Source organism: Apodemus sylvaticus, chromosome 10, assembly GCF_947179515.1.
Source record: "Apodemus sylvaticus chromosome 10, mApoSyl1.1, whole genome shotgun sequence".
In the NCBI taxonomy this organism is placed as follows: Eukaryota; Metazoa; Chordata; class Mammalia; order Rodentia; family Muridae; genus Apodemus; species Apodemus sylvaticus.
Window position 1 is genome coordinate 42,906,761 of NC_067481.1, and position 22,046 is coordinate 42,928,806.

At 47.8% G+C, this 22,046-nt stretch overlaps 1 protein-coding gene across 2 annotated transcripts; it reads right to left on the bottom strand.

Annotated features, from left to right (window-relative positions):
* Nucleotides 1-369: 369 nt before the first annotated feature.
* Tmem98 (transmembrane protein 98) lies at nt 370-12,179 on the bottom strand. 2 transcript variants are annotated; one of them, XM_052196951.1, is made up of 8 exons: nt 12,068-12,169; nt 10,581-10,671; nt 9,854-10,035; nt 8,127-8,258; nt 6,744-6,777; nt 4,793-4,908; nt 2,390-2,449; nt 370-1,170 (listed from the first exon to the last, which is right to left on the bottom strand). In XM_052196951.1, exons 3-8 carry the CDS (start codon nt 9,982-9,984, stop codon nt 963-965), a joined length of 681 nt encoding a protein of 226 aa, XP_052052911.1. In that variant the 5' UTR covers nt 9,985-10,035; nt 10,581-10,671; nt 12,068-12,169; the 3' UTR covers nt 370-962. The 2 variants fall into 2 exon arrangements, with proteins under 2 accessions (XP_052052911.1, XP_052052910.1); XM_052196950.1 differs by lacking the exon at nt 10,581-10,671 and having other exon boundaries at nt 12,068-12,179.
* Nucleotides 12,180-22,046: the final 9,867 nt, after the last annotated feature.

The window sequence follows — 22,046 nt, forward strand, 5'->3', positions numbered from 1 at the left end:
CTGGGTCCCACTGAGTTCTCAGGTCAGAGATGTGCCCACCCAATATCAGTGCGGGTGGTATTAGATGCCAGTGATTCCAGCACTGTGGAAGCGGAGGCAGGAGGATCTCAAATTCAAGGCTACAATTTAAAAACCAAAAGCCAAGCAATAAAAAAGTGCCCTTTGTTTTTGAATATTTGCAAGACAGATTCCAAAACACACAAACACTCTCTCTCTCTCTCTCTCTCTCTCTCTCTCTCTCTCTCACACACACACACACACACACACACACACACATGGCACCTTCAAGATTCTCGAGACCTCTCCATCTGTCCTCAGTTCTCACACATTCCACCATATAACCCACAAATACACTTGACTCTGTAACTGTACAATTGAGGAAAACAGAAGAACAAGTTTACTACACGCCTGGCGGTTGTAAAGTGAAATTGCAGGCATAGTGATAAAAAGGAAACAATCAACTTTATATTTCCTCAGCTTCTAACACAAATGGGAAAGGGAAAGTTACATGAGAAGCGAGGTGGGGGTGGGGAGCTCCGATGCTTCAGGGACCAAGCACAGAACACAAAACATCAAGGGGAGCGCAAGGGTCACCTAAAGAGACAATCTCAACCTAGCACTTAGTTCTGATTGTCCATGTTGCCACACCTTGAATTCAGAAGCCGGAAATTCTAATTTGATGTGAAGTCTCTCGATTCTTAGAGGGCAACTCGATTTTCTTGGAAACATTAAATGAACTAACCGTAGCAGCGAGCCCTGCAGCTTTCTGCGGTCTGCTGTGGAGGTACACGGGGTCTCCCCTAACTGTGGGATTACACTGCCACTCTCCAGCCACTGTTTGCCATTGCAGCAGAGGCATCCAGCGTGAGGCTCTCGGCTTTACCCTGCACCCAGGCTCTAAGAACAACTAAATCTACAGGAAGTAGGTTCGCCCAGGGGCAGAAACGGGGCCTCGAAGATGATTAAATGGCCGACTGTTCCTGCAGGAAGCCCTCAGGGTTGGGGAGGCTTTTATCTGGTTCAGAAGCCAGGGCTGCCTCTCGAAGGACTTCCAGGTGCTCCTCAGCAGCAGACAGTGACTGGTCAATCCAGTCTAGGCCCCCGGTTAAGTGGCAGGCATTCCTGGTCACTAGCACCAAGTGACTAACGGACAGGAGCAGGGCGGTTGTCCTAGGGGGCAAAAGAGCGAGAGATCAGACTCTGTAGAAAGTGGAGAACTTTTCCCAGAAGCCCAAATGAGTGCACACTCTAGGTTAGTGTTCCCCAAACTGAAGACCCTTCCCTGGAAGGTGAGCAGTTAGTTACTTAACACAGTGGATCGGCACTGAAATACATAGCGGGGATGGCTGGCTTAAACATGGCTACCGGAAGGTCTCAGAGCCTTTGATGGGATTAACAAAGCCCCATCGGGAGCTGGCAAATGTATGTCAGATGGTGGAAGAGGCTTTCTGCAGCACACCCATTAACAGCTCCCAGAAGGGTGTTTTATGAAACAGTTTGGATGTGGTCAATTGGATGAGCAGATCTCTAACTGCTGCCCACTTTTAAAGATGGGATATATATATATATATATCCCTCTTCAGGGAGCATCCCTTATTGATCACAAATCAATAAGCCCAGGGCTGGCTTATTCAACACTAAAGAAAATGTAATTGAAAATCAAATTGAGAAGGAAGGTTTTGTTGTTGTTTCTCTGTTTTGTTTTGTTTTATTTTTGGTTGAAAGATCCACAATGAAATGATTTTATATGGTGCCAGATGTGTTCAGGGCTCCATTATCAATTACTAACCCATGGAAAAAGCTGAGCAGCACCAGGAGTGGGCAGAGAAACCTAAGACGTGTCATGACTTACTGGCCACCTGGCAACCATTACACAACATGTCAGTGGGAGCCTCACAAATCAAATGGAGACAGTAGGTAGGTATTTTATGGGTTTACATTTGGTAGGGCTGAGTACATTCTGGGGAGTGGAGGAGGGTGAGGAGGAGGGGAGTGGTTTCCACTGTGGCTGACGTGTTATGTGTTCTCGTTGCTGGGTTCACCTCACCACAGCCCAACTGGGCAGGGCTTCCAGCAAGGTGTGGCACCTGGGTAAGTCCAAAGATCAGAGGGAGGGATGGGGAGCGGAGGGCAGGGAGGCACAGTCAGCATAGTTAAGCATGCAGACCCAAGGCTGAAGCATGGCTTGCACCTTCATCTCAGGGATTCGGGAAGGAGATTGGGGTCTATCACCTGTGGGGCTCAGCTCACTGGATGGCTCCCCCGGAGCCAGGGGTGGGTGGAAATCTGGAAGAACATCCTCTCTAAATAACCCAAGCAGCCAACCTGACACAGTTGATAATAGCGACCCTGGAGAGAGACATGGTGAGTCACATATCCTTCCTCTCACCGTGCATCCAGGAGCTTGGGGTCCAGTGGAGGGTACATTGACTTCACCACGTCATCCACTCTAAGGGGAAACAAAGGGACTATTGTTAACATTTCACTTAGCAGTCTCCTTTCCTCCCTCCTTCCTTCCCATCCTCACTCCATACTTCTCTGGTGGTGTTACACACCCACCTTTAGGGGCCCTTTCTCTACCTGCTTCTGCATACCCAGGCATAGTCTAACAGAAGGACTGTAGATTCTGCTTGGAAAACGTCCCTGCTCTCTGTCTTTGCTTTCATTCCAATGTGTGAGGTCATACACAGGGAGCAATGCTCAAGATCACTACAACACTGGAAAGGTAATTACCAAGCGTGAGCGTGCTGTATCCTTTTACATATGTGAACAGTAAACCAAGTCGGACAGTGGTGGCACATGACTTTAATCCCAGCACTCTGGGAGGCAAAGGCAGGCAGATTTCTGAGTTCAAGGCCAGCCTGGTCTACAGAGTGAGTTCCAGGACAGCCAGGGCTACACAGAGAAACCCTGTCTTGAAAAACCAACCAAACAAACAGTAAGCCAAAGCTATGAAATGCAAGAGGGGACATCTAAGGGAATGCTCATCATTTAATGGTGGCTAATCTCCCCAGATTGGGAGAGGTGGAATTAGGGAACATCTCACTTTTCAGATAATCTATTCCTGAAATAATTTAACTTTTATAAGCATTTATTACTTTTGTGGGTTTTTAAAAGATGCAAATGCAGTAACATAGAAACACACACACATACACAGCCACCACTTAATTTGAGTTCAAACCTCTCCGCTGTGTTTGTGTGTTTTCCATCCTGGATAGTCTATGGCTAATATTTTAAGTTAAGTTTATTCCTGTTCTGATTTGTTGGGTACAAGATTTTGTTCCCATCATCACTTGGTACAAAGAGGGAAAAAACCTGTATAATTTGATCTCTAAAAGCACTAAGAAAAATACACAGCCCTCACTGTCAGGCCGGAGGACTAGCAAGCAGGAAGAGAGGCGTGGAGGTCTGGAGCATGCGTCCCAGTCAGCCCCTTGCAGAGCCCAAGGCAGAAACCGCTCTCCTTGAAATAATAAATCATCATCATGACAGATGGAGAAAATTAAACAGGAAGGACATGGGGACAAAATATCAGCCGGAGGGAGAACTCATGAGGCCAAACGAAGAAAACAAGAGAATTCTGGCAAGAAACATGAGGGAGGTTGTCTGGGGCACTCTGCAGAGCTCTGTCCTCCTAGCAATAATGGCACACTCTCACCTCAGCAAGCTGTTAGCCCTGTTCCCTCTCAGAAATCAGCACCCCAGCACCCTATCTATAATCTGCACCTCAGGGGCTGCCCAAACCGTGAATGGGTAACAAAAAGCACAAGGAAGGGCCCAGCAGAAACGAACACCACACAATCTAAGACTGCTGGGAGGTCAGAGGCGGTGCCTGGCACAAGCTGGGTGTCTGGGAGGGTGGGGTGTCTTGTGCAGCCGCTGTTGCCAACCAGGCATTTACACCCATGGCACAACTCCAGAACCAGGAGCTATTCAGGCCTGTCTTGTATTTCTCAGAGGATCTTCCACATCGCTTCTCCTGAGTCTTACTATGTTACTCTTGAGACAAAAAAGTCTGGTTGCTTGTGACTTAACCCAGACACCAGGAATGCACAGTGGAGGCTGTTCAAGGCAGAGGGGTCAGGTGACTGATAAGAACACTTTCCTGGAATCCGTCATTTGATAACCAATCCACATACCAGCCACCAGGTGGCAGCGTGCATTTAGCACATCCTTTTGCTCTAAGAAAAGGGCCTTATTTTTCTTTGCAAAATCCAGTCCTACTGAGGGGGTGTAGTTGTTGACTGAGGCCCTGCCGGGTACCTCCCACAGGGGATTCTGCAGACAGCCAGGAATTCAGGAGGTCTGGATGCTCTGTGACTTCCCTTCCCACCCAGCGCAAGGCTGAGACTCAGCGCTAGGCTGAGCAGCAAATGAGAGACACATGGAAGGAAGGTATCCCCTAAACCAGTCCTCAGTATACCTATCTGGGTGGACCTATGGGATGGCTGCAGTCACGAAGACAGTAGCAGGAGCCAGTGGGAAATGCGCCTGCTGACTGCCACTGCATAGCAAGGGAAGGGAGGCTGACAAGGTAGGGGCAGGAGCTGTCACTAAGGAGCCACAGACTCTGTCAGCCCAGTTATCCTGAGCTGGGAAAGGACCTGTGCTGGCAAGGGAAATGAGTGACCACCTCAGCTGAGGAATGCCCACGGGAGGCAGTTCTGTATACACTAGGGGTTCAGATAACAGAGACTGCAGACCTACTGTTGAAAGCAGTGCTTAGCCTCGCTGGTTACCTCAGCTTCCCCTGCGGAGTGTGGGACCACACATCTGCTGACCATACACCTACCTGGGGCTAATCCGTTTGGCCACCACAATGATGTCGCTGACACTTGCTGACGTCTTCATCTTGGCCCCAGAACCCATTGTCATGGCAACAAGTTTTTCCGTCAGAGTGTGACAAATCTAATATAACAAGGAGACAAGAGGTGATGGGGGTGACCTGGCTCCCCACTTCCACACCAAGGGCTGTGGCACCCTGACAAAGATAAACACGGCCCCACCCTGGGCACTGCCAGTAAACTGGCCTACCCTAGCGATGAGAAGAAATGGGGTGGAAAGAGGCTGAAGCCAAGAGGTGGTAGCTGTTGGGGGAGGGGCACTCAGACCAAGGGCAGAACTTCAGCTCAACGAGGACTAAGCTGGAATAATCCATCTAAGGAAAAACACGCGCTCCAATTTTACCACCTTGATTTGGGGGGAGCTACTTTCTGTTACCTCACGGTTCCGACTTCTAAATGGAAAATATCTCCAGCGGAGTGCTCACAGAAATGGGGCTGGACAAAAGACAACTGTTTTCTTAAGGCATGTTCTCCAATGTAGCATCCACATTGACAATTTTTGAGGGTTGTGGGCCATTAGTACATTTGTGCAGGTGATGATTAAAAAAGGCTCTGGGAAAAGTAGGGCAAAGGCAAAATGACAACACATGGGCTTCTTTCACACTACTGGCCAGTTCCAAGCCTTGTGGCCCCTTTCTGTATTCCTTTATGCTAAAATCAAGCATGCCTCTATCCCTGCAAAGAAGCCCCATTACCTGCTGGTACTTGGGGCAAGGAAGCAGGAAGAAGAGTGGTCAAGAGGCCACTGAGGAGGAAGGTCCACACTCTCCACACCCCCACTACAGGGGAGATGATGGAGCAAAGGCATCCTGGGGTCTCAAGAGGAAGCTCAGACACTCTTTTCTTTATCTGAGCTCCCCAATCCAAGAAGAGGGGCCCTCTCCCCTTCCCCCTTTAATCGGAAAGGACAGGAGAAAAACAAGACCCAAGACATAGCATGTCTGGGCAAAGGGAAATGTAATATGGTTCATTGCTCCAGTCTGTGAACCCAGCTACCTTCGCCTACAACCACATCTGTACGTGCAGCCATATTTATACATCCAAGGAACTTCCTGACTCTGAGGCAACAGCTTCCTACAGAAATAGCTAAAGAAGAGGCAAATGCAGGGCCTTTTAATATCCTGTACTGAGTGACCTCAGAGACAAGAGCGAGCTGTCTCCTTTGAAATGCTGGATAATTAGTAGACAAAAAGATAAGGTTGCTGGAAACTCATATTTGCATTTTGTTAAATACTTGTGTATTGTTATTGTTCTATTAGGAAAGATAATATCAGGCAAGAGTTGAGAAACGAATGCTAGATATATGCGGATGGCTACGGTGGAACTTGGATGTAATCTTCCCAAGGTTTCAGTTCAGGCCTTCAAAGACCAAAGTCTGCCTCCAAGTGGAAGAAGTTGTAATTTGGGTTTTTTTGTGTTTTGTTACTCTGATTGTCCCGTTTGTCTGACTATTGTCACCAAGGAAGCCAGGGGAAATCCTTTAGTAACCGAACCCCAAATACAGGATTCATTCCCTGAACTAAGCTCAGAATTAATAAAGGATCCCAGGGAGGCCCTTGCTGCAGCTCCATGACCTCAGACACCCAGCCTTCCCCAGGGTTGGAAAAATTATTACTGGAGACCCCCTAGATGTCCTTTCTATAAGTCACTGCATTAAGAGGACTAGACTGGGGAAAAGCCTAAAGAGGACATTTAGAACGATAATATAAAACAGACCAAATAGGGAGAGATGACAGTAGACAGAAGAAATATAGCATGAAGCTAACAAGGGACCGTTGCAAGGTCAACTCCATGTACACCTGCGGTGCTCCATGTACACCTGCGGTGCTCCATGTATACCCGAGGTGCTCCTACAACTGCCCTTGACCTCACGGGGAAATCCAAATATTAGAATATTACCTTCAAGATGGCGATGCAGTGGGACATGAGGCCCCTGAGGAGACAAGAGGAAAGTTGTCAGTACTGCTCTAAAGAGCCCAACGCCTTCCAGCTCCCCACTCTGTTCTTCAGCAGGCACCAGAAGGGCACAGCAAGCAGGCACCACCTCCATGCAGAATTCCCCAGTGCTATAGCATACACATCCGACCCACTCCTCCAGCCAGCTCTGTCACCACCTGCCAAGTTCAACGTTTTGTAGTTCTGCGTGTCCAGCATGTCCTTCCCCTTGGACTCAGCCTGGTGAGTTCCCCTTTGCAAACCCAAGTCAAAAGGTGCCCACTCAGGGGAGGGGCTTAAGAGGCCCCATGCTCCCTAAGGGCCTATAAGCAGTTAATGGCTGTTAAGTAAAAAAGAAGAGGCATTTTCTTAGTTGTGTGGCCACTATTGGGATGGTGCTATAAGCACCCATAAGCAAGCTATATATGTGCCTATAAGCAATCACGGTTAAACTAAATGTGTTTGTCTCTCTGTCTGTTCCTTTAGCTCTGTGTCTTTGTCTCTCTCTCTCTCTCTCTCTCTCTCTCTCTCTCTCTCACACACACACACACACACACACACACACACACACATAAACAAGACATGAAAGAAGAAGGAGATAAAAGTAGACTACTTAGGAAGAAAAGGGTTACATAGAAGTAGGAGGGGCATGGGAGGTAATGGGGGTGAGTGTGATTGAAATACGTGATACACATATATGAAAATGTCAACATGAAGCACAAGCACAATTTTAAACATTTCTTAAAATGCACCCCTCTGGGACATGTTTCCTCAACGCTACCTTGATCTTCTTACCCCAGGCAGATCTCAACCCTGCTAACTCTCTGTGCCACTCCCCATATACGGAGAGCCCCTGATGCCTCTATGGCATTGGCTTTGGTGCAGTTCTATCTCCTGTCATTTTGATGTCTGTACGGCCTGGTCCCACACCCTGTATATAGTGCCCCAGAAACGTGTATCAGAAAACAACAAGATAAAGGATAACAGAAGCTAGACATACTTCTCAAAGAACTGCCCTGTTAAACCAACAGCCCTCCTTGGAACACTGAGAGCAAAGGCTTCCTGGAGCTGACTCAGAATCCCTGGGTAGTCCAAGGATAGCCCAACCACACAGGGGTGGGGGAGACTTTATAATGATGTCTGCCACACATTTTACTGCTTGAGTCTTCAAGTCTACAAAGTGAGAGGCTCAGGACAAGAACAAACACAGTCATGCCCCATGCTGACACTCCTCAAGATGAGGACAGGGGAAGAGCTCTGGGTACCCAGTGGAGTGTCTGTGAAGGAACTCAGAAGCCCCTTTGCCATCCCAAAGGACTAGAAAGAGAAAGTTCCCTGGGGCCTTACGAGGCATCTTCGATCCAGTCTTCATTCTCCAGAATGGCTTCGATGTGAGGGTTGGTGATGACAACATCACCTAGTTCTAACTCGGAGGGTTCAGACTGGGTCTCCATAGCACCAATGAGGTCCACAATGGGCCTAGAAGGGATAGCCACTGTTAGAGTCTCATGCCGAGTGACTGACTAAACCTCTTCTCAGTGCAGCCACTGCTATAATCTAGATCTTGAATGTCCCCAAAAGGCCTGTGTGTAAAAGGCTTGTTTCCTAGAATGGCACTATTAGGAGTCAGGTCCTTTAAGAGGCAGAGCCTAATGGGAGGGCTTTAAGTCTTTAAGGCTGGACCCTAAAGGGGACTGTGAGACACTAGCTCTTTCCTTTGTCTTTTTTCCTGCTTGCTGGACCATGAGGTGGGCAGTTTGTTTCTCCATGAATCTTCATCTATCTGGCAGCGCCATCAGATGTCTAAATGCAGTAAGTCCACCTGATCATGGCCCAGAACCTCTAAGCCCATGAAACCAGAAAAACCTTTTCTCTTTACAGTAAGTTATCTTATGGATTCTGTGATAGTGACAGAGGCATCGGTGACTTAGAGGAGAGGATGCTTGCCCTGGATACAGATCTAACTGTAATGTGCCCACTGCATAAGACAAGGCACACAGCTAAACAATGAGTCAAGAAGACAGGCCAAAATGCAAACAAAGCAGACTGAGCTGAACTGCTGGAGAAAAGGTAGTTAGCGTGATTCCAAAGGTGTCCTAAGCTGGAGTGGGGGGGGGGGGGGGCAGGGGGCTGGCATATGCCTTTAATCCCAGCCTCTGGGAGGCAAAGCCAGGAAGATAGCTGTGAGTTCAAAGTCAGCCTGGTCTACAGAGTAAGTTCTAGGACAGCCAAGGCTATACACAGATACCCAGTCTTGGAAAAAACAGTCTTAGAACAAATGGTCTTTTCTTTTCCCTTCAAATCTATGTGAATAAGGAAAGATTCACATTCCCAAACCTACCTGTGCCCTCTAACACATGTACAGAATCACTCTTGGGAGTCACTCCTCTGAGTAAAACCACCTCCACCTCACAGCAGGGTTCTGTAGAACCCAAGCTACAGAAACATTCTTTGCAAGGCAGAGCCTTCCGGGGTCATATAAATGGGCATTCACAAGAGGTGTTGACAGAATTAAGGTAAACACCAGAAACCTAAGTTTGTTGCTAACATCCCTTACACAGATCTCTCTGCTCAAAATACCTAAACTAGCCTTACTTGCAAAATCAACTTCACACAACAATGCATGAGGAAGAAGAAACTTGCTGTGCAAGGCGGCAGGCGCCTCTGTGCTGGGACTGCATGATCTGGAACACCTGTTGCTTGAGTGTATAGCTTAAGAGTGGACATCAGATGTCTGCTCCCAGGGTTTTGGCTGGAAATGGCTTTGGCTCATCCCCCTGCAAATGAGCTAGCATCACAAAGACAGGGCCTGTGTGTCAGGTGAACACACTTAGCGACCTCTCCATGACTGAATGAACCGAGAAAGAGGTGCCTCGGGATGCTGGTGTGCTTAAGGAATGTTCTTATGCTCTGGAGTCTTTATATTATAGTATGAAGTGTGGCCTGCAGGGGCCATTTAAGAGAGAATAGGTTGGACAGAAGTGGCCAGCTCCAAATTCCTTCTGTCCCTCTGGCTTCCTGCTGTCAGCGTCCCCATCCCCACCCCCACCCCCGCCCCATCACAGTTTACTCACTTGGAATCATAGCGCTGTAGTAGGTCTCGAGGCCGGCAGTAGCGTTGCCTACAGACCACCACCAAAGCAGCAAACGAGGCCAGGAAAATGGTGGCCAGCACACCTATGGCGACGATCACCACAGTCTCCATGCTTCCAGCGGCTCCCAGTTAGTCCATTCACATCCTCTGAGCAGGTGGGAGCTGGAGAGAATGCAAAGTCAGGGAGACCTGGCAACGACATGGCAGGTGGGGGAGGGGCAGCCGGTCTCACCTGCTGGACACGGCCAGTGGGGATGGAAAGGGTAGCAAGGCTCCCTCAGGTCCCCTGCAAACCCAAGGGCATCCTATTACCACACCCGAATTTCCCTTCTCTTTTATGGTAAGCGGTTATTTTACAGTTAGGATGGGCTAATTTTTGAAGCTTAGGATACATTTGCACCTGCCTTGATGCCTGACTTCATGTTAGAAGTCATGTAAGTGAAATAATGCCAGGATGGAGGAAGGTTCTACTCAGTGAGGAGCTCCTCTGCGTCAGATACTCTGGATGGAGCCTAGTGACAATTGCATGGGGGTATATCTGCTTTATGGTGAAGGAACTGAGATTCCAGGAGGTTAAGGAATCTGTCCTGGCCAGCAGAAAGCCACCCGTCCAAAGTGAAGTCAACAGTCACCTTCCTTTTCCTTTCTAAGGGAGAATGAAACTCGGTGATGGGTTGTGATCGACACTTTCAGAGTTGGAAACTTACAAGCGGAGTGGAGTATTCCTCGCCTAGCACCATCTGTCAGGTTCTTTCACACCAACGGTCAGGTAGGGCTTAAACAACATGCTTTTCTGTTCTGAGAAAGGCATTGCCAGGTATTGTGGTCATTGTCAAACACCCAGACTGAACTTATACAAACTAAGACCAGCTATGATGTCATTACATAATGCAGTCCTATGGGACCACCATCCTGAACGTGAGTCATCACTTACTGCAGTGTGACACAGCCTATCAGGGTACATTCAACTCAGGCCAGAGCATCTCAGATTAGCGGTCTTCACAGCAGCAGCCTTTCAGGGCAGGCCTCCCATAGGCACCCCTTTGAAAAAGTCTCCTCCCCTCCCTGGGTTGAGTTTGTTCACCTACAAAAAGGAGTGCTCAGCCTCGGCGGGTCTGTATGACCCCAGGCCTGCCAGCCACTGTACTTAGTCTATATGCGGCGTTTATGTGCACGTCTGTGAGCATTCAACCTCTCTTGACGGTCACTTAGGGAGCATATTTTGACCATCTGCTTACAACAAACCCTGAATTCTGAAGACTAGAGATGAGAAGACACAGATTCCCCCTCCCCCATGTCGATGAACCAGTGGGGAAGAAGGGCACAGCTGCATTGATGGGTAATGTGAAGACTTGGATAATAAAGAGACTGCGTTTGATGGCACTTTCTAGAAAAGCCTCCATCGCAGACCTGGGGATGATTGAGCTGAATTTTGAGGGATGGATAAACAGGGTGGGGACTTTACTGGCCTAAATTGTCAAGGAAGCCTCCTCAGCGGTCTGCAAAAGCTGCTCTGAAAAAAAATTTTTTTTCATCTTATATTCTGTTAGGAAAGCAGGAAGGTGAGGGAACAGGTTAGCCTTAGTTTCTCTAGACACACTCGGTGCTGTCCTTCCCTGCCTATCCATGGTAACCCTCTTCTTTCTTCCTATTTATGTCTTCCTCTCTAGTTGTTTTCCTCCAATAGATCTTCTCCAGGACTCCCACACTCTCTCTTCCATGGCCCTATTTCTCTAAGCACCGTCACCACCACCACCCCTGCGAGAGTGCCGCCTTCCTCTTCTCTCTTTTCCAGTAGTTTCGGAGTGTTTCTCTGAGGTCTGTGCTTTCTTGAACTTTCCCTCAGCCGCCTTCTGCGATCCCTCAGTGTGGGCGTTCCTTTGTGCGCTTTTCCTTCTTTGTGTGTTCTCTGTATCTCCGTGACTTTTCCTCTCTCCCTGGATCGCTCTTTCTCGCTCTATCTCCCTCTTTCCCTTCCCTCCATTTGATTTTTAAACCCATCAGGATCCAACCCTCTCTCCCTTCCTTGGCCCTCCCGGCTGCCCCCAGGGAAGGCTGGCGTACGCGCTCAACTTTGGTCTCCAACTTGAGCGCTGCTGCATTTCCGCAGGGCAGAACAAAGCAGTGTTCTGGCTGCCCACAGAGAGCCTTCCCGCCACCCGCCACTGGCCACCCGCCCCGCGTGCTCACCCACCTCAATTGCAGCTCCGGGGTACGCCGGCTCCCCGCAACTCCCCAAGGCCAAGTCCGAGTGCTGCCCGCAGCGGCCAGCAGCGGGGCATGCCGGGAGGGCGGGCGGGCCGAGGACCCAGATCCACCCCCGGCGGGGCGGCCCAGCCAGCGCACCCAAATCCCCCGCTGCCAGGCGCCGCCGTCCCCGCCAGGCCCCTGGCCGCCTGGGGATTGGCTCCGCGGGAGGCCAGGGCAGCTGGGAGACAGTCACTGGCGATCGGACGACCCCTCCATGTGCACCCACGGAAGCCAGGGCAGGAGGGTGGTGCAAGGGCCGTGCACCCACACCCACTGCCCTCCAGCTGGCCATCCTGGGGTGGGGGTAGGAGCTCCCACAGTTTGCACAGTGCTGGGTCGCTGCCCCAGCTCTGTGTGCAGATTGATTGTAAGGACTCAATAGCTGAGAGCGATTTGACCCTCACTTCTCTGTGCCTCGCTGCCCTCCTCTGTAATGATCCTGGAAACTGGTGTCAGGGTCAGTGACACACAGCACACATTTTGAGGAAAGAGCCTGGCCCAGGGCTAACAGTGAACCAGTAGCCTAACTTAAGAGTCTTTCTAAACACTGCCTAGCCAGGACCCTGACTGGCAGGCAGTTGTGCCCATGATCCCGTCCTACTGCAAAGAGGACACACCTCACTCATTAGTCAGGACATAGTCCAGACTGCTAACAATCACCAGTAGACTGCTTTCAGGCCTAAAGATGCCAGCTGATAGCAGCAGTTTAGGATTTCAGTGGTCCCCAAAGGCTTAGGAAAGGCTTTGGGCTATTTGGGTAGGGACTCCAAGGTCTATAAAGACTGTGGAAATGAATGGGTTCTGGATGGTTATACCCTGATCTGTCCTGATGAATAGGCAGAGCCTGAGTTGACCAAATAAACCATGGGTGGACTGTCCACATCTAGAACAGACCCACTTACAAGAACATAAGATGACAAGAACCAAAGGAAGCAGATGATTTCTCCATCAATAGGATGCAGTGTCTGCAAACCAGAGCCTACAGGCTCATCCAGACCCCAGTGTTCTTGTTTAATTTAGTGTGTTTGTTTGGGCTCCAATTTTGCCCTGCTCGAGGTTGGATGCAGGATTTCCTGCCTGTGATACAAGTGTTCTACCACTGCAAGGGATACCACCTCCAGGCAAGCAGTCCTGGGTTGTATAAGAAAGCAGGCTGAGCAGCCCATGAGGAGTAGCCCAGTAAGCAGCACTCCTCTGAGGTCTCTGCTGCAGTTCCTGCCTCCAGGTTCCTGCTCTGAGTTCCTTCCCTGCCATCCTTTCATGAGACTACAGCCTGTGAGGTGAAATGAACCCTTTGTTCCTCAAGTTGCTTTTGGCCATGGTATTTGCAGCAATAGAAACCTAAATAGTGCAAGAGGACATGGGATGTCAAAATCCAGTCTTCATATGCACCGAACCGCCTAGTGGTAGAGTGAACCCAACATGCACAAGCCATGTTTGATCCCCAGCACTAGGGAGGAGGAGGAGGAACTTTGCTTCCAATTCTTGGCGCCCTATCTGGAAGAGAAGGCTGGGGAGCGGTTTTACCACCCTCTGAAATGCTTTCATGCAGACCTTTGGAGCCCTGTGCCTGTCTGTGAGGGAAAAATCACAGCACAGCAGCAAGTATCAGCAAAAGGCACTAGGGGCAGTGTCTTCATTTCCTGGAGAGTCTCCTAGATGAACTGTTCTGTTTTTCTTGGTGGTTGGATGACAGGTGGGCTTAAGCTAGGCAGTTAAACTATATGATCTTTGTGGCCAGCTCTGAGATTTTATGACTACACAAGAAATGTAACACAAATGAACATTTTCCAAAAAAGAAAGCAAACATATAAGAAGCAACCCAGAGCAGATGATTCGAACTCCCCTGATGAACCACATGCTACCCATCCATTAGGCAGAGAAGAGGGTTCTAGATACTGCATACCTTTCCCAGCCCACTGTCACCCACTATTCTAGAACTTCTGCCATTCCAACCCCCCACTGAAGCATCTCTGGAGACCCAAAGAAGACTGTCTGGCACTCAGTATTCTCCCTTGCAAGTAACAGAACCCAGTGCAGAGTCCCACATGGAAATGGAACCTACGGAAGACATCAGTGCCTACATAATCATCAGGGGAGTAAAGATCCACACTAGGAAGCGAGCAGGCTTCTCTGCACACCTGGAGGATTCTGACCATCCCCTCCAACCTTGTCCTCTGACCCCCAAGTGCTGTGTGGGCCCTGGACATTCAGCCTTCACAGTGGGAGTTGAAGTGCAGGCAGTATCCTAGAAGTTTCACCAAAATTCAAATGCCCCTAAATATGGCCACTCTTCACCAAGAATGAACCTGAAACCATGTAGCAAGCATCCTCAGATCTAGAGCTGAGGTCCATAACTAGAGAAGAGAAGCAGGTTAGACGCTGACTGGGGTGAGGAAGGAAAAGAGAGGAATGGGTCTTAGCCCTAATGGATGCAAGTTCATGTTCTACCCACAGAAGAAATGAACATTTATTGAGCATCTATATTGAGCACCTGGCACAACATAGATCTTTTGATTCTGTCACCAACCCTGAAATTTTAATATGATTACATTTGTAAAGGAAGAATCCTTGAATAGATAAGACAACTCTCTGGTCTGTCAGTGATACACAGTAGGACAGGGAGAGAAACTCAACACTTGCTGACACCAGAGTCAGACGCCCAAACCAGGAAGCTAACAGCTCTTCCAGTTACCTGGGTACTGGAACACAGCATTTGTCCTGGCCCCAAGTGCAATAAATGGAACCACTTAATGTCAACTCCATAAATACCACATTATCAAAAACACACCCTGGTCCTGGGTGTACGCCAGGCTCTGTACTTCCTGTCTAGTTCCTTCCTAACAAACATTAGCCTTTCCCTTCTGTTAGCAGCTGCACTGCTGCCTCTGGATCATGTGTGCCTCCTGGGTGACTCTTCCAAACACCTAATGCTGCTCTATTTACTCCTTAAAAGTGGTGACTGTGCACAGGACCAGATGTGGCAAAGCCCTTCCTGTCCCTGTGCAAATGCTCCCAGCAACATCTGTCACCCACATGAAGCCCTAGGCAGAACAGAATACTTCATCTCCACCAGAGAGCTGGGTAAGAACAGAAGCCTAAATCAGAGAAAACACCATCTAAGCCTTTCTTTCCCCTGTGTATGGAGTAGTTGTACAATCTGGGACACTTACTGCTGATTTGTGTTTGAAAAGATGGAATGAAAAAGCTGGTGTGGCATTTGTGTTAGTTCTTCATTGCTGTGCCCAAAACCTTGAAGAGTCAACTGAGAAGGAGGAGGAGGAGGAGGAAGAGGAGGAGGAGGAGGAAGAGGAGGAGGAGGAAGAGGAGGAGGAAGGGTTTACTTTGGTCCATGCATTTAGAGATTTGGATCTGTGGTCATTTTATCCTTTTGGTCTTGAGCCGGTGTTGAGACAATGGGAAAGCAAAGAGCTTTCAGGGGTGCAAAACCACTCACATTTAAGGCCTAGTAAGCCAAAAGAGACAGGGTGGGGCAGGAAGGGACAGAGAAAGAAGACAGAGCAAGGGACATAGTACCATTCAAGGACATGCCCCAGCAACATACTTCTTTGACTAGGTTCCACATCCTAAGGCTTCCATCTCCCCCCCAGTAGACCATTAAGCTATCAATCTACCAATGAACAGATTGGTCCACTGATGATCGGAGTCCTCATGATCCAATCCCCTCCCTAATGTCTCCCCTCTGAACACTGCTGAACTGGGGACTAAACCGTCAGTGTCTGAGCTTTGGAGGGACATTTCTTATCTACTGTGGTTGCAATTTCAATGGCAACTTGCCACAAATTAGAATCACTAGAGTAGGGAGCCTCAACTGAAGAACTGTCCTGATGGGTTTGATTGACATTAGAAGACCCACCCCAAGTGTGGGTGGTACCTTCTGGTAGCAGCTCAGATATTTTTTTTTAAAGGGAGTACATCAGGGAGCTGGAAATAGGCTCAGCATATCTAAGCAAAATCACTTCCAGAGGACTTGGGTTCCCACCAGCCACATAGTGGCTCACAGTCATCCATGACTCTCGTTACAGGGGATCTGATGCTTTCTTCTCACCCCTTCCAACAGTAGGCTCAGTGAGAGACCTTATCCTTTAAATAAGGTGGACAGGGACTAGAGAGATGGCCCAGTAGTTAGGAGTCCTGACAGTTCTTCCAGAAGACCAGGGTTCAATTATCAGCACCCAGATGGTGGCTGACAACTGTCTGTAACTCCAGTCCCATGGGATCCAACTCCCTCTTGTGGCCTCCTTAGGCATCAGGCACATGAGTGTTGTTCATACATCCATTCATCTAGGCATATATGTGTGCCTGTATGTGTATGTGTGTATATATATGCAGTCAAACATGGACATATGCATAAAATAAAATGAATACAAACAAATAGTTTTTTAATTTGTAAAAAGGGTCAGAAGGAAGATCATCTTGCCTTTTGTTTTCTTGGCCTTCCCTCCTGTCTCAGTCTTGATTTGTCTTGCTGCTGCTGCTGCTGCTGCTGATGATGATGATGATGATGGTAATTCCTTCACTAAAAGCAGAACTGTTTCTGAACTTTCCTCATGGAATAGGGACAAGTAGCTCTCATCAATCCAGGAAAATTCTGGATTTCCAATGCCAGGTTGGAACTACCAAGGTCCCCTGCCTTGTGAACTAAAAAATTACCAGTTATCAAACCCAATGAGAGAGCTACTGTAGGACTACCCTGATTGTTGATACATTCTGCCTCAAGGACCATGTAACTGCATGATTCTCAGCTTTTCAGTTAATATTTGGCTCTTGATATTATTTTAAACTGACTTGATAAGTTCTGATATATATATAAATTTTCATCTCTTTGGTTCTGTCCCTCTAGAGAAACCTCGATAAAACAAAATTACATAAAAAGTAAAATAGCCAGGGAGTGGTGGCACAAGCCTTTAATCCCAGCATTTGGGAGGCAGAGGCAGGCTGATTTCTGAGTCCGAGGCCAGCCTGGTCTATAGAGTGAGTTCCAGGGTAGCCAGGGCTACACAAAGAAACCCTGTCTCTAAAACAAACAAACAAAAAAAACAAAACAAACAAAAAAAGTAAAATAATGGTAGCCAGGGATTGTGGAGAGGGAAATAGTATTGATGGTTTAGAGACAGAGTCACAACTCCACACTACTGCTCTCAATAGCCTGAGGGGCATCCTTAATCTTCTAGGAACCTCAATTCAGGTAACCAGAATTCTTGACTTCAGTACAGGAAAACAACATTGGACAAGTCAGTATGAAGCAGAGTTGAAGTTTATTAAGAATAGAAATGGCTGGGGGATGGCTAGGTCAATACAGTGTCAAATACAAATACAAATACTCAGTGTCTGCTGTAAAAACTTGAGGGCCCAAGTTTGGATTCCTAGCATCCACGTAAAAGCTCGGCATGGTGGCCGACAGCCCGTTTCTGGGGATGCAAAGGCAGAAGGATCCCTGGAGCTCACTGAGCAGCCAACCTAGTCAAACTGAGGAGCTCTGGGCTCAGTGAGAGGCCTTGTCCTTCGAATGAGGTGAACAGGGACTGGAGAGATGGCCACCTGACAACTCTTCCAGAAGACCAGGCTTCAATTATCAGCACCCAGATGGTGGTTGACAACTGTCTGTACCTCCAGTCCCATGGGATCCAACTCCCTCTTGTGGCCTCCCTAGGCATCAGGCACAAGAGTGTTGTTCATACATCCATTCATGTAGGCAAAATACTCACGGGCATAAAAAAAAAATCAAAATAAAGGAAAAAATAAGGTGGCTAGCAATAAAGGGACACGCACGTGTGTATGTATACACACACACACACACAGGAAAGAATAAGGCAAGCCTGAGAGCATGAAGGTGAGCTTCTCAAAGACAGAGTCACACATAAGTGTTCCAGCAGTAGTGTCTGGCTAATTCCATCTCAAATGGTTGCTAAGAAAAAAAATTAATTTTACATTCAGTTATGCTCATGCACATTGCATGTGTTGGCCGTTGGCACACGTGTGCCCTGTCATATACGTGAGGGTGAGGGAACAACTTACAGGAGTCATTTCTCTCATCAGGGCATTCAGGTCGCCAAGAATGGTGGCAAGTGTTGCTACCCTCTCAGACGTCACAGTACTCCAGAAACATTTTTTCGATTTTCTTTGATAAATGAGATTACAAGATGGCTCCAGGGTTGCCTTGAGTGGTGTTATAATGTGATATGCTAGAACCAGGAGCCACTGGGGGTACACAGGGGCTTAGGGTATGTCCTTTCACTGTGAAAGGTTTTCTGCTGAGATTCCTAGAAAACTGCAGGTTCACAGCCAAGAGTGGGGAAAGGTCTTAAACAAATGTTAATTATGTTAGAATTCTCAGTTTTCGGCTGGCTAGAGGCTCCAGCCAGACTCTGGAGGGGTTCCTTTCCCTGCCATGCCTGATAATTTCCCCTGTCTTCCTATCTTGCCTTAGGAAGTCTTATTGTTGATGGGTCCAGATATTGGGTTGAAGAAAATGGAAAAAAAAAAAAGGTGTTGGGGATGGATTGTGGTGGTGTCTGTACAAAATGAGAGTGCCCTAAGGCTGGTGAGCTATATATTTAAAAAGGTTAAAGTGGTAAACTTTTGTATACTTCTTCCAAATTAAATAAGTGCTCATCAAAGGATAGGACAGAAAAATGGGTCAAACATATTGTTTACCCAATGTCAGGCATTGGCATTCCCCGTGTCTGGAGCGCTCCGTTGTCCCAGGCTTCCTCTCTCCCTCTGCTTAGGTGTCTGCACATGCCTCCACCGAGAAATCCGTTATTCCTGTGTCCTAGGCCTTGACATGTGTTTTTAATGGAGCGTATCACTGATTCTGTGGTTCCAAATTTCAGAATGTAATGTCTGTGAGGACTGGGGCTTTTCTATCTTGTTCTCTGCCGACCCCTGGAATCTAGAGCAGAGCCTGGCACTTAGTTGGTGCCGAATAAGCCCTTGTGCAAAAACGAATGAAAAGTTCATCCATGAGGGATAGGGGAGATAAGCACCCATGAAACTTTTGGGCACACTGAGGCACCAGCACTGGAAAGAGCAGCAAGGCTGGCATGAATTAAAGGGGCACAATTTTAAATCCCTGGTTGGACTCTGAGTCCGTCTGTTTTCAATGCCTGGGCCCTTTTATGGTCTTGCAACCGGCTTTCCAAGGAGAGCCACACCACACCAGTCAGGGAGGGGCTTGTGTACACACACACACACACACACACACACACACACACACGCAGATCACAGGTCTTCTCTGGGCCCTTGCAGGAGCAAAGCCAGCAAGCTTGACCTCTCAAGCAAACAACTGCTAGAGCTGGCATACAGCAGTTAGGACCAGGAAGCCAGGGAGACAGGAAAAGCCGGTAGGAAGGTTAAGAGCTAGCAGGGCAGGCTTGCCAGGGTCCTGGTTGAGCTAACTGGTCAAGTTTGCATTTCCTCTCAGCTGAAGTAAAAGGCATAGAGACCCTCTTCAGGGGGTTCCCCTGAGAGTCATCAGGTCACTCCTACCACAACTGGGAGAGTGAAGAGATAGACTCTTGGCAGAGATTCTTACAACTTTTAAAAAACTGTTAAAATGACTGTTGGAAGCACTCTACAGACAGATCGCCCAGCCTTCCTCTCTTGTTCTAGCTTTGTACCGCATCCCACTTCAGAGCAAGTAGAAACCTCTCTTGCTTTAAATATTTAAGGAGCAACAGCTAGATGTATATAAGGGGAAATCACATCCCAGATTTTATTTAATGCACATGAAGTTTGTTTAAGAATGGACCTAATGCTGTAATTAAGTCATTTGCATCTCTGGTTCTTTTTGACCCACCGATGACATATTAATAGTAAGTACTGCTATTTCTGAGGTGGTTTGTAGGTTTGTATGTGTTCAGAGTCTCTACCTCAGCCTGTCCTCAAACTCCCTAAAGACCCAAAGAAGACCTCTAGTATCCGACCCTTCCATCTCTATCCACCAGCTACTGAGATTACAGGCAGGAGTCATCACACCCAGTTAAGGTAGTGCTGGGATCAAAGCCAGGGCTTCACATAGGTTAAGCGAAACTAGTAACTGAACCAGCCCTGGGCCTGTTTGTGTATTTCAAGCTGAACAAAAGGTGATGTCATAGTTCACGTCCTGGTGTAACCACTCACTAGCTGCAAAATAACTTCATCAAGTCCTAGTTTCCTGTACTGGCTAGTTTTGTGTGTCAACTTGACACAGGCTGGAGTTATCACAGAGAAAGGAGCTTTAGTTGGGGAAGTGCTTCCATGAGATCCAGCTGTGGGGCATTTTTTCAATGAGTGATCAAGGGGGAGGGCCTCTTGTGGGTGGTAGTACCTTTGCGCTGGTGCTCTTGGGTTCTATAAGAGAGCAGACTGAGCAAGCCAGGGGAAGCAAGCCAGTAAGGAACATCTCTCCATGGCCTCTGCATCAGCTCCTGCTTCCAACCCTGCTTGAGTTCCAGTCCTGACTTCCTTTTGTGATGAACAGCAAGTGTAAGCTGAATAAGCCCTTTCCTCCCCAACTTGCTTCTTGGTCATGATGTTTGTGCAGGAATAGAAACCCTGACTAAGATATTTCCTATGTCAAGTCGGGAAGAATAATGGTCTATTTGAAGGAGTAATTATAATGCAATTTCTACAAAGTCCCTATCACAGTACCTGCCTGGTCCATAAGAAATTTCCCTAATAAATCATTCTGCATGACTCAAATCTGAATTTCCAGGGTAGCGTTTATTGAGTGCCTATCCTGTTCCAGGTGCTTCATGTATGGAACCTCAAATAGTTCTGGGAGGGAGGGGTTAATCCCCTGGAGACTCTGAATGTCTGAGAGAGCCAAAGGCTTGCTGGAGGACCCTCAGCTAGTAACTGGAAGGGCTGGGATGTAAAGCCAATTCAGCCTGCTTCAAGCACACTGTGTTTCTTCTATATCCATTTCTCTGTGCTCTCGGAGTCTTAGAAAAACATCAGATTCTACAATCACCTTACCTCTACAATCACACTGCAATGGAGTTTTCTCTTTCTCCTTCAATCTCTTGACACATGTGTGGTGTAAATACCTGATAAGAAAGCCTTAAGTATTTATGTCAGAACAGCAAAAAGTGTGATGCCAAAAAGGCGTTTCAAAGAGAGCTCCCTTATGTTGATCCTCCATATTTTTTTCTGTGGGTAAAAGGGGTTCAAATAGGGGCTGGAGAGATAGCTCAGTGGCTAAGAGCATTTGTTCTTACAGTGGATCTGGGCTCAAATCCCAGCACCCACATGGCAGCTCGCAACCACCCATAACTCCAGTCTCAGGATGTACATGACACATAGACAGATAGGCTAGAAAAATACCCATGCACATAAGATAAGATAAACAAAATGAGAGCAGGTCCTGCTCCTGCAGGGCACCTAGTTCAGCTCCCTGTGCCCACATAGGACCACTGCCTGCCAGCTCCCCAGTCAGGCGCTTGTACTCAATACACACAGAGACACATGCACATACTTAAACATAGTAAATAAATGTTTCTTTTTTGTTTTGTTTTGTTTTTGTTTTTTGTTTTTTTTTTTTCCAAGACAGGGTTTCTCTGTGTAGCCCTGGCTGGCCTGGAACTCACTCTGTAGACCAGGCTGACCTCGAACTCAGAAATTCTCCTACCTCTGCCTCTCCCAGAGTGCTGGGATTAAAGGCATGAGCCACCACCTCCCCACTAAATAAATGTTTCTAAAAGTTGCATTTTATCTCATGTGTTTTGCCTGCATGTATGTAAGTGCACCACATTCCTGCCTGGTGCCCACAGAGGTCAGAAGAGGGTAGCTGCTCCCCTGAACCATTATAGACGGTTGTGAGCCACCAGATGTATGCTGGGAACTGAACCTGAAACCTCCGTATGAGCAACAAGTGTTTTTAACTGTGGTGCCATCTCTCCTAAATCAATCAATCGATA

Coding starts and splice junctions, on each gene's coding strand:
- Tmem98 (XM_052196950.1), bottom strand. CDS start 9,984: ATGGAGACTGTGGTGATCGTCGCCATAGGTGTGCTGGCCACCATTTTC. Junction 4,909..6,743: donor ACTGCATCGCCATCTTGAAG/GTAATATTCTAA, acceptor TTGTTATATTAG/ATTTGTCACACTCTGACGGA. Junction 1,171..2,389: donor CCCAAGCTCCTGGATGCACG/GTGAGAGGAAGG, acceptor TTTGCCCCCTAG/GACAACCGCCCTGCTCCTGT.